The sequence below is a fragment of the Lutra lutra genome, chromosome 10 (assembly GCF_902655055.1).
Source record: "Lutra lutra chromosome 10, mLutLut1.2, whole genome shotgun sequence".
Taxonomy (NCBI): Eukaryota; Metazoa; Chordata; class Mammalia; order Carnivora; family Mustelidae; genus Lutra; species Lutra lutra.
Window position 1 is genome coordinate 66,111,278 of NC_062287.1, and position 11,788 is coordinate 66,123,065.

The 11,788-nt window shown below is 40.4% G+C and overlaps 1 protein-coding gene across 6 annotated transcripts; it reads right to left on the minus strand.

Moving 5' to 3' along the window:
* Positions 1-3,771: 3,771 nt before the first annotated feature.
* Positions 3,772-9,677, minus strand: ZBED5 (zinc finger BED-type containing 5). Of its 6 annotated transcripts, none has more exons than XM_047692587.1 (3): positions 8,819-8,958; positions 7,139-7,253; positions 3,772-6,070 (listed from the first exon to the last, which is right to left on the minus strand). In XM_047692587.1, exon 3 carries the CDS (start codon positions 5,927-5,929, stop codon positions 3,845-3,847), a length of 2,085 nt encoding a protein of 694 aa, XP_047548543.1. In that variant the 5' UTR covers positions 5,930-6,070; positions 7,139-7,253; positions 8,819-8,958; the 3' UTR covers positions 3,772-3,844. The 6 variants fall into 6 exon arrangements, with proteins under 6 accessions (XP_047548543.1, XP_047548541.1, XP_047548542.1 ...); XM_047692585.1 differs by having other exon boundaries at positions 3,772-6,101; XM_047692586.1 differs by having other exon boundaries at positions 3,772-6,335.
* Positions 9,678-11,788: the final 2,111 nt, after the last annotated feature.

The following is an 11,788-nucleotide window of genomic DNA, read 5'->3' on the forward strand; positions in this document are numbered from 1 at the left end:
GCCTACTTGTGATCGCTCTGCCAAATAAATAAATAAAATCTTAAAAAAAAATAAATTTAGATCTTATTTGACAAGAACTTTAGAGCTCATTTTAGTTTAATCAAAAACTAAGGACTACAGAGGATCAACTTATCTAAGGTAGTTAATTAGTTGCAGAACCCAAGTCTCTTGACACCTGCTTCAGAATTCTTTCCATTGTACTAATTAATAGTGTAGCTATGCCAACTTTAAAAAAATGAAAGTACTGAACATGAGTAAATTCCAGAGGCACCTAGATTTACACTGTTGAGGGATTCTTTCAAGAATTGTAGGTAAATTATATTTTTGGAAGTAATACCGCATTTTTAAGGAAACATGGGAGCTTACTTACTGTAGTCTTTGATAGGCGAAGAATAGTTATTGCTTTGTATGTTTAAGGTGGCCAAAGAACTTTAAAGCTGATTTTTATAATGTTACAGTATAAATTATATTTCACTTAATACTTTACCTTTTAAGGTAGGGAATTCAATCACTGAGCACTTTTTGTACAATTAGAAACTTACTAAGTTCTATGAATGATTCTAAAGAAGTCGTAGATACAAAAAATGACAATCAGTGGATTTATATGTGTGTGGTACTAGGAAGCAATCCTCATTAAGAAATCAAGGCAATTTCAATTACCTTAATTTTCATTACTAGTATTTTTAAAATCAACTGTATGCCCAATGTGGTGCTCAAACTCATGACCCTGAGACAGAGTCGCATTTCTACTGACTGAACCAGCTAGGAACCCTACAATTTCAGTTACTTTAGATTCAAAGTGGAAAAGTCCTTTTGGGTTAGATAGCACTAAGTGAACTATGTTTCATGTATAGGCAGAAAGGGTAGCTGTCATTTGAGGATGCCCTAAGAGTCTTTTTTTAGTCCCCAAATCTCTTCCTTTAAGAGTTGTTTCCTCTTGGGGTGCCTGGGTGGCTCAGAGATTTAAAGCCTCTGCCTTCGGCTCAAGGCATGATCCCAGGGTCCTGGGATCGAGCCCTGCATTGGGCTCTCTGCTCATCAGGGAGCCTGCTTTCTCTCTCTCTTTCTCTGCCTACCTGTGATCTGTCAAATAAATAAATAAAATCTTAAAAAAAAAAAAAAAGTTGTTTCCTCTTTTGGGTGAAAGGATTTATAAGAGACTTCCCTCTAGCTCCAGAAAGAGCCTCTAGTATCTGGAGTCTTAGGGAGTACAGACAGTGCTCAAGATTTGCTTTGCTTTTATTTAAGAAAGGCAAAGTCTGAAGGGTAGGTAGGGTTTAAATATGAAGGATAAGAATCTTCTGTTCTGGGATTCAGTCATGGTACCTACAGTAGGTTAGGGTAATAAAGAAGTTGCTGTCTGGAACTACATTTGCCCATCAGCCAACAGGTCCCAGGCCCACCTTCAGGTGCTAAAAGTCCACTCTCAACTAGCCATACATGGTACCCATAGGTTAGTCTGAGAGGTTACAGATGAGAAATTGGCATTGAGAATCAAGTTGGGTAGTGTTGGCAATAAAGTGGTCTATTATCAGATAGCAGGGTCCCAGTCACCAGACTTGGGTTTAACTCAAGGATCTAGACCCTCAGAGAAGGAGGTTTCAAGTAAAGAACCGGAAAGAAAGAGAGGTCTTGTATCTCAAGAGGATGATACCCTGAACAAATAACTTAAGGGCTCAGGTTCAGTAATCATGAGTCTCATTATCAAACTTGAGGTATCAGCCAGACAGACATAATGCCATATTATGGCATTATGTGTGCCTCTCAAATTAGGATAGATTTAATTCTAGGATTAGTTGACAAAAAGTACTGCATGTAAGAGCAATTATGAATCTTTCTTGAGAATAATTTTCCTTGATGGCAACTTAATCCCTATTTTTACAGTTTTATATTAAAGTAAGCAGTCATATTTTGAAGTAGACAGCTAATTTTAGGTGAATCTAGAGAAGAAAATACAGGATTTCAAAGAAATGTCCAGACTTTAGTAGGGAGTTTTAGCTATGCTCCAAAGTCACTGTTTGATGCTCTTTATAAAGTTTGAAAGGCAATGACCATTAAAAGTACCATCTATGGGAAAACACTGTTCTTTGTTTTGTTTTGTTTAGTAGGCTCTACCCAATGTGCGCCTTGAACTCACAGACCCTGAAATCAAGAATTATATGCTGTACTGACTGAGCTGGTCAGGGACCCCAACATTTTAAATTACATTCTGCTACTTCATGTGTGACCTTAGGCAAATTCAAAAATTACTTAATCCCACAGGATTGCTATAAAGATTACTGAGAACATACAAGCATCCAGTAAGATAAAATGGGTGATTAATAATGTGACAAAACCCGGGCTAGAAATGCTTAATCTTGCTGCCTTAGATTAGGTCAGGTCCCATGGACTGGAGGACTGTTAAGATGCCAGAGAACAAAAACCCAGACTAGAAGTGAATGTGTAAGTAAAGTTTAAACGGGACATGACTGAATATAGAAGAGAACTAATATACATTGTGTGTCTTTTCCTATGACCTGTTAAGAATTTTAGATACATACTCATTTAATCCTATTAATAACCCTCAAAGAAGGCATAATTTTACAGATGTGAAAAATGAGGTATAGGAAGGCTCAAACTACCCAACGTTAAATAGCTAGCTACGCAGAGGAGCAAGTCCCCCAATGTAGTCATGCTGCCACATTCTGCCTTAGTGAGGGGAGGTCCTTCTACTCTCCAAAATGGGAACTGGGTTTGAGTAAGTGAGATTAAATATATACTAGCTACCTACATAGGAGAAACACAAAACATATGACACTGAGCTGGTGACCTGAGATATGTGATGTGATGCAGAGATCGTAGGGACAGCAAAGTCAGATCTCCTTCACAGAATTCTAAGGATAAATTGATAGGGGTTTCATATCTAATTATTTTCTTCAAGTACAGTAAAACCTCATTTGTCTACAGTATATGGAATTTACAATACTCTACATAGGAACTGAGAAACAACAAAAATATCTGATAACATTCTTCATACTTCCCTCCCCCAATAGCTGAGCTTAGATCAAAAAGATGTGATGTTATTTAGTGACTTCTGCCTAATGACCTGAATTCTAGGTAAAAGAATAAATGAGCCAAAACGACAAAGGGTAACTAACATTCTCTACACATGCAGATATACAAATATAAACTACCATATCCTATTCCATTTTTTGTTGATTCACCAAAATTTTCTCCTTTACTGGGAATTTTACTTTAATAAGGCCTTTTGCTAGGCAATGGACACACAGAGCTAAGTAAGACCTTGTAAGAGCTTAGTCCATTTAACACTGGGAATCATGAGGCCACCAAGAGTTCACAGCTGGGACACGCACAAAAAATAGGGCCAAAACAGAAAGACATAGAGAATCAAAGTACCAATGATAAATTAGGTCAAACTATTCAAAAGCAAATAGGAGTTTGTCAGGAAGCAAAGGGAAGGAATATTTTTTTGAGACCTGAAAGCATGAAACAGTGTGATGTGTTCAGGGAATGGCAAGGCATTCCATGTGATTGGAGAGCCGGGGGTTTAGCAGGATTCATAGTGATTAGATCCTAAAGAGATACATTATGCTAAGACATATACATTAAGTCTTGTGGATCAACATTTCCCACAGTTAAGACCATAGATTCTTTGAAATCACAATGTGAAGAAGAAATACCAATAATAATACATACTTAAAACTTCTGATTCTTTAGCTTAAAATCTAAGAAGTATAAAAAATATGAATCATTTTATTTAAAACCCCAAAATAGCAGAGATGAAATCATCTTTTATTTTCATCTTATATTTGGTTATCAAGAGACATGCAAAACCCTCTTAATTTTAATGAGAACAGTGTTTTTGTGTCTTTTTATCACATATCCGCTTAATATTAGGTGTAATGTTGCTAAGTCGAATCCGCATATGAGGTGCAGCATCAAGTCTTTTCCTGTATTTCGTTTTTGTTGCGGCATAATATGAAAATCCTGTTTCACACAGGTGCATTGTAGCAAAAGGAAGAAGTACACGAACTGCACGCCTCGCAATGCTTGGGTACTCTTGAATTAGGCTACTCCAAAAATCATTTAGTGAAAGTTCACTGAAATTTTGTTTCACTTGAGAATCAGATGTTAAATCAATCAGGCTCTCATAGTCCCGTGCTACTAATGAGACTGGTTTAACAGTTACTGTAAATGGATTTCTAACCCAAGTGTTATTGTCATTTGTTACAGGAAAATATTTTAACAGAGTAGAGCGCAAACCCCTTAGGTGCTGCACAATGGCACTACAAATATCTTTATCAACTGTAGAATTAATTTCAGTCAAAAAGTCACTGAGCGTAGGAAAACAATCAAAATTTTCTTCTTCTACAGATGAAGCCCAAAACTCTAATTTTCTTAACAATGATGACATTTTATCAAAAACTGTAAAAACTGTTACATTTTTTCCTTGCATTGATAGGTTAACCTCATTTAATTTAGTAAAAATATCTGCAAGATATGCAAGTCTCAGCAGCCAAGATGAATTTGTTAAACAATCAGATAGTCGAAAAGCAGAATCCATGAAAACCAATAGTTCACGACGAAGCTCAAAAAGTCTTACGAGAACTTTACCTCGGGAAAGCCACCTCACCTCTGTATTCAGAAGAAGCGCTGTGTGCTGGGCACCCATTTCCTCACATAAAATTTTTAGTAGCCTGGATTGATGTGGTCGAGCTTTAATGTAATTGATGATTTGTACTGCCTGATCTAGCACATTTTTCAGAGATGTAGGCATTATTTTAACCGCTAGTGCATGTCTATATAATAGGCAGTGACTACTGGTGCTTTCGGGAGCCACATATTTTATCAAGGTGACAGCCTCAGCAATTTTCCCGTCCATTGCCCTAGAAGCATCGCTACAAACATCAACACATTTTTCCCATTCTATTTCATGTTTCTGCATAAAACTGTTGATGCAGTTGAAAATTTCTTCACCAGTAGCATTACTTTGCAAAGATTCACATAAGAGTAGGTCTTCCTCAATAGATTTATTAAACCTATAACGAACAAACACAAGCAGCACAGCCAGTCCTGAAACATCAGCTGATTCATCTAGCTGCAGTGAAAACCCATCACAAATTTTCAGTCTACAAACAAGCTCTTCTTCAATATCAGCAGCAAGATCCTTAATTCGACGTGCAACAGTACTATTTGATAGTTGTACTGCATCTATTTTTTTACTGTATTGTTCATCAAACATTCGCATCACAACATCTTTTGCACAAGGCTTGATAAGCAATTCTCCAATAGTATGAGCCTCTCCACTCAGGGCTATATGGTAACTTACATTGTATGATGCCTCTGTAGCACTTTCATTATCTGTATTGACAATTTTAGGTGTTGGAGGTTTGTTATTTTCAGGTGAATCAAGATGTTGCTTGAAAAAGCTTATGTCTTTGTCTTTGTAGGCAGCATGTTTAGTTTCCAAATGTCTTCGAAGTTTACTAGGGGCCAAAGAACTATTTGATAAAATTTTCTTACATAACACACACTGAGCATGAGGTGCATCTCTATTTCCAAAGTAAGTAAATCCAAAAGACAAGTAACTTTCATCATATTTTCTTCTTTTTGGTTTCTTACTAAATGTTGTTATTTTGTTGGAATTGGACATAAATTTGACCCTGGAAAGCTCACCTTCTGATTTTTTAGAAACTGAAGGCTGCAACTGTTCATCCTCCCTTTGTAATATTCCAACCTTTTGATCATTTGATTCAGACACAATTTGGTAACAGAAAGATTCTACTTCTTGTTTAAGACTTCCTTGTTTCAACAACAGATCCATAGGCAATGTGTTTGTGGTACAAAACATGGTTAATTTAGAATAAACATCAAGTATCACAAATGTGTTGAAATTATACAACAGGATACACAGAAGATGAGCAATCATCAAAGAGATGATACAGAGCAACACATCAGTTAATTTGTAAATGCTGCCTATGCATCAATGAGCAGATGGAACATCACACGTTCATGTATCAGGTGATTTCTCATGCGACTTCCTGGTGCTCTCAGGTATGGCACACCTTTTCTTAAGCGTAGATTATCACATAAAAATAAAGCTATAGAAATGAGTTTAGTAGTCTTAAACTTATATTTGAAAATAAACTATAAAGAAAACGATTGTTAGCATTGATCTTTTTCTCAGAACACTTATTAACGTAGAGAGTATTAATGTTCTATAAAACACATCTTGGGAATCACTGGGCTAAGAAATAATGAAGAGTTGGTTAAGTATATTTTTAACGAAGGGACCTTGAGGAATATGTCCCACGGCAGGGGTTGGCAAACTTTTTCTGTAAAGAGCAATACAGTAAAATTTTTGACTTTATGGGCCATATCGTCTTTGTTGCAACTATTCAACCTTGTAGTTGCAGCATGGTAGCAGACATAGATAATACAAAAAGAATGGACACACCTGTGGTCCAGTAAATCTCTATCTACAAAAACAGACAGCATGGGCCATAATTTACCAACCCCTTCTCATGGCATATAGCTTTTAGCTTCCAGATATTTACTGCCACTAGATACATTCACTATTGATACTACTATACATCTGAAGCCTCCTACCAGGACTAGTGACTATTTTGATAAACTATATCAAAGACACACAAACACAGTTCAAAGTTTTGCAAGACACCGAATTCTATATCCTAAATACTGTGCTAACACTGAAAAATACAATGTAGACCAAAAGTTAGCTACTAATTCTCTGGAATTAAAATCACATAAATATTTATATCATCCAAATTAAGACCCATTGAAAGTAATGTATATTTTACTGATTATTCTATTATAGTACATTCTGTTATACTATAGGTGAAGACTTTACCAGGACCTAAAAAAAAAAACTCTTATTTTAATAGGTTTATTCCTCATATAGTTTTTAAAATCATAATTAAAAGAAGGGTAATGCAAATTTTAAATCCTTTAAAGAAGACTAGTAACTTTGCAAGCTAAGGCATACATATTTAGTGTATATCCAAATATATCTGCTTTTGATTCATATTTTATGATTTGGCTACAGAGTAAGCTTTGAATTTTCATGTCACATCCTACAGCAAATGGTTTTCCTATTAATAGCTAGATGGTAAGATACCTGAAATGAGGAGTACTCCCTTCTGCAATCACACTCTCCACCTTGGCAGCTTGACATGCAGACTCTTCAAAAGAATAAAATTAAGGGATGGGGTGGAAAGGGAGTAACCAAAAGCCTAGAATGAGAAAAATTAAAATTAGACACTGTAAAAGCAGAACTAACTATAAACCCCTAAGATGATCCTTCATTACAATTTATTTTAGATCCAGGCAGTGCAAATGATTCTTCACTGCAATGCAGTGGACTGAAACAGAAGATGCCTAGCACAGTAAAAATGCTAATATTTTCATCTCACTTAATACTCTTGTTCTATCATCGTTTTGAGACACTCTCCCAACCACAGACTTCATAGAAACACGTAACACTTTCAAAAACTAAACCTAACTTTTAAAAGTGGCCACATTTTAATGTCTCTAAAACCAAGCATTGAAAGTAATCTAAAATAAAGTTATACCGGGAAGTGTTGTATGAAGTATGCATTTTTGCTATAACCATTTTTGTCCCCTCAACCAATTTCCTGTTAGGTTACTATTGTTTATAGAATGATCGTTGTTTACTATGCTTGTAACTGCTAGATCCCTCATATAGATTATCTCATTTAATCCTTAAACTCCAGAGTCAGGGCCTAGTATTGACCGAATTTAAGAGATGAACTAATAGACTGAGAAGTCATCTGGTAACTTAATACATCTTGTAAGAGAAAAACTAAGAACAGAACCCAAAAAGTTGGCGCTGCAGAGCCCACGCACCTAGCCATTCCTTGTGTGTGCCTGAATACTCTTAAAATTTCCCAAGCACTAACGGGTGGCAGAGAGAAACGGATTACAACTGCCAGACAGTCGAGGGTTTCAAACTGCAGCAGCAGAAAGCCCTACTCCATTACTGGGAGCAAACGAGCAGTAGATTCTCATTTCCACAATCCCGATTTTAATTTAGCAACAGAGAACTTCGTGGAGCTGCTGGTTGGGGTTAGAAGCCCTCTCCCTGGCTACCCGAAGAGGACAGAATGGAGTAGGAAGCTTTGTTTTCCTCACGGAAGGCCTCATCCCCACCTCTTCTAGAGGTGCTTTCTCGAATCTCTCGAGGACAAAGAGTCTAGACTCCCTCGAGAGTCAAGTTTCTATTCCATTACCCGAAAAGGCTGGCAGGGGGTGGGGGGTGGGGAGAAACCCTGTTCTTTTGTCTCTCCTCTGGGTTAAACTGACAGGTAACACCATCCCTTCACCCCCACCTTCCGGCTGTTCCAGCTGTGAACAACACCCTCAGGGACAGGAGGGCCGGGTTAAGAGTGCAGTCCAGTCAGAAAGCCCAGGCAAAGGCGGGGGCGGTTGCCCTTTCCAGCACCTACATGCTTCTTTAAACGGTCACTTCGATGTGCTGCCTGGGCCAGCTACGCCTCCTTGTCACAGGTGCGCGATGCCAGCAGACCCGCCACATCTGGGGGCTCGCCCACCCTCGCCTCTAAAACTCTTCTCTCGCGTCCCCGGGCGGTTTCCTCAGCACCCAACACTCTCTCTCTACGTCACCTCCATCAGTGATGGAGACCGGTCTTCGCTGCGGCTGGGCTGCTGGGCAGCGCCGCGGTCCCCAGCTGAGTCTGCGGCCGCCATTTTAAACAGCTCAAGGCAGCGGCCATTTCAGAGCGCACCGCTCAGCCGCCGTGGCGGCTCTGGTCCTCACCTTCACCGAGGCCTGAACGGGGTCAAGAGCCAGTCGTCGCGGACTGGAAGGGGAGAGGGAGGGAGGGGGGAATGAAAAACAAAACAGAGGGAGGAAGGATTCGGGGACAGGGTGATGCTCTCAGCTCAGGGATACCGCCTATGCCACCTCCATAGAGATCCGGTTCGCGGCTGGCGCGGTCGCTCCTCTGAAGATAAATTTAGCACTCTGGAGCAGACGAACACACAGTCTCCACGAGCGGCTCCTCTGCCGCCCAATCAGCTCCAGAGCTGCTCCCCGCCACCAATCCACGCGGAGCAGTGGGGGCGGGACCAAAGGAAAGGACCAAGCTCGGTTGATGTGCGCCCCGGAGGCCGCCGTGGTGCTGGATTCGGGCGTGCGAGGAGTCTCAGCTGGTGCAGGACGTGAAGCGATTGTTTTCAAACTTCCCTGGGTTCCTTGTAGCCCGGTTGCTTGTTTAGAATGCAGGTTCCCGGGTACTGCCAGACAGAGTTAGTTGTCCCGTGAGGCTGGACTGGCCTCCAGGAATCTGCATGCTTGTAGCACTGGCGTTCTGCCCGGGCGGCGGTGATTTGTGTGATTCGCAATTACCCCTAAGGAGCGCGCAGAGCCGCGACTGCGGCTGCTTTCACGACGTCTTTGTTTTCCGAGCCGCACCCCAGGCTCAGGTTTCGCAGCCGCCCCCTCTCTCCCTGGTTTTCCTTCTGGAGTGGGGCAGGAGACGCCTTCTCCTTTCCCCGTCCCTCCCGACGCTGCTGTGTAGAGGGGCTTCAGGCGAGCTGAGCCTCGCGCCGGAGCTCTCGGGTGACCCCGGATGCGATCGGGGCCGCCGTGTAGGAGTGTGTAGGGATAGCGGCGTCTCCGCTGTGTCCTACGGCGGGTCGCTTGGCACCCTAGACCCTCCGGGAGGGGGGGCTTAGGCCGCCTGCACGCGCCGGCCAGCCGGCAGGACTACACCGTCTGCTCTCTGTCGCATTCGGGCGCTTTAAGCCTGCTGCTCTCCCAAGCCCCTCCACTGTTAGGAAAAACAGCATAGCAGAGGTTGCGGGCTGTGTTATTTTTCCCTTGGCGATCTGTCGTGGAGACCAGGAGCTGGGTTTTCCAAATTGACCCCTTAAAATATATACGAGTCTAGGGGTAGCATTGAACGAGTAGCATTGAACAGTAGGTCCCTCTGTAATATTTTTGCCTTTGTCGGCCCCTGAAAATATCTAAGTGAATATTGGGTCATGTTTTCAGGCACTGCACTCAAAGACAAAATCCCCGGCTTGTGGTCAAAAGCAAGGGCAGCTTCTGTTTTTCTTAAACACGCTTCTTCCATATGTGAACAAATCTCTTAGGTGTAGGAAGAAGCGTATAGATTATCTCCCTGGACGATAATAGAAGACAGCATTTGGTCCTAAATGTTTTTAAGCCAGTTCAACGTCTTCAGATTTTTAACCTATAATAAGCTATTATTAGTTTATTTTATTATTTAAAAAATTATTTCTGTGAAATCAAATAAAGTTTCAAGTTTGAACTTCATGGTCAAAGGTAGGATGGGAATCAGGGACACCTCGGTGGCTCAGTCCGTAAGTGGCTTTCTTTGGCTCAGGTCATGATCCCAGGGTCTTGGGATGGATTCTTGTATTGGGCTCCCTGCTCTCTGCCTGCCGCTCTGCCTACTTGTGCTTTCTCTCTCAAATAAAAAAATAAGATCTTTAAAAAAAAAAAAAAAGTGGGAATCATTTTTGGGAAGGGCGATACAGGTCTATTTGAAGAGCAAAGAGTTTCCTTTTGTCATTGCAGGAGTTGTCTAACTCGATAATAACATTGGAAGAGTATCCCATAATTTCATTATGTTTTATATTTCAGAATAAACTTTTACATATAAGTTCTCCATTTAATCTTCACATCTGATTTCCATCTTCAAGAACTGAGAAAATCTAAAACATTCAGTTGATGGGGAAAATAGCGCTTAAAGAAGTTCAACTAAAGTCTAGGACTTAACCTATGTCTTAAACATCTGAAGAGTCTGATAATTAAGGACTTGAAACATAAGAGTTTTTTTCTGTAATTGCTTAGTCAATAAATTATCATGTAATGTGGGTCGATGAGTCAGGTTAGAATATATATAAACAATGTAGTACTCAGACCAATAATGATAATAGCTAACATTTACTGAGTACATAGTACAAGCCAGGGGCTGTTCTACACACTTTTTAAGGTTAATTAACTCATTTACTCTTCACACACAACAACCCTATCAGATGATTGTTCCTATTTTACAGATAAGGAAATTGAGCAGATTGATAATAACTTGCTCAAGTTCCCAAATCTAATTGGTACCAGAGCTTAGGTTATGTGCGATGCTGGTTGTAGGAGCTATAACCCTGTGGGTCTAGATGGTGTGTGTGCACATGCACTTGCAAACTCGCATTAGAAAACAGTTGTGAATAAGACTATAGAAAAATATGGGGTAAGTAGGTAGAGCCTTATTGTTGAAAAGGAACTCCGTTTGTTGCATGGGGCTCAAGTAAAATAATCACTGGAAGCAGTGGCAAGAATTTCAACTGACACCCCAAATTTGCAGCTCCTGTTGCTATAAGAGGTCTGAGATAGCAATTCTATTTGTTTTGGTTGCATGAGTTAATTTGCTTTGCAGTTAGATTTACCAGAAGCGTGTGATGAGACAGGAAGCTCTGGAGCCAGTAATGTAGGTCAGAGTGTCCCACCCCCTGCCCATCATACTCCTCCATCCTTCAGTATATGTGGGCTGCCCTGGCCGGGGAAGATGGCAACCAAGGCAGGCCTGAGTGAGCTGACAGCTGGGGCCCATCTGCTGATCTTAAACTTTCTCCTGAGCAGGGCAGCAAGTCCTTCTTAAAAAAGGATCTCAGTAGTACATCTCCATGTCTGGCACTGTGTATAACCTTTATTATAAAGGTGGTAAATTAATTAAGTTTTCATTATTTTTGTGAAAGTTATCAT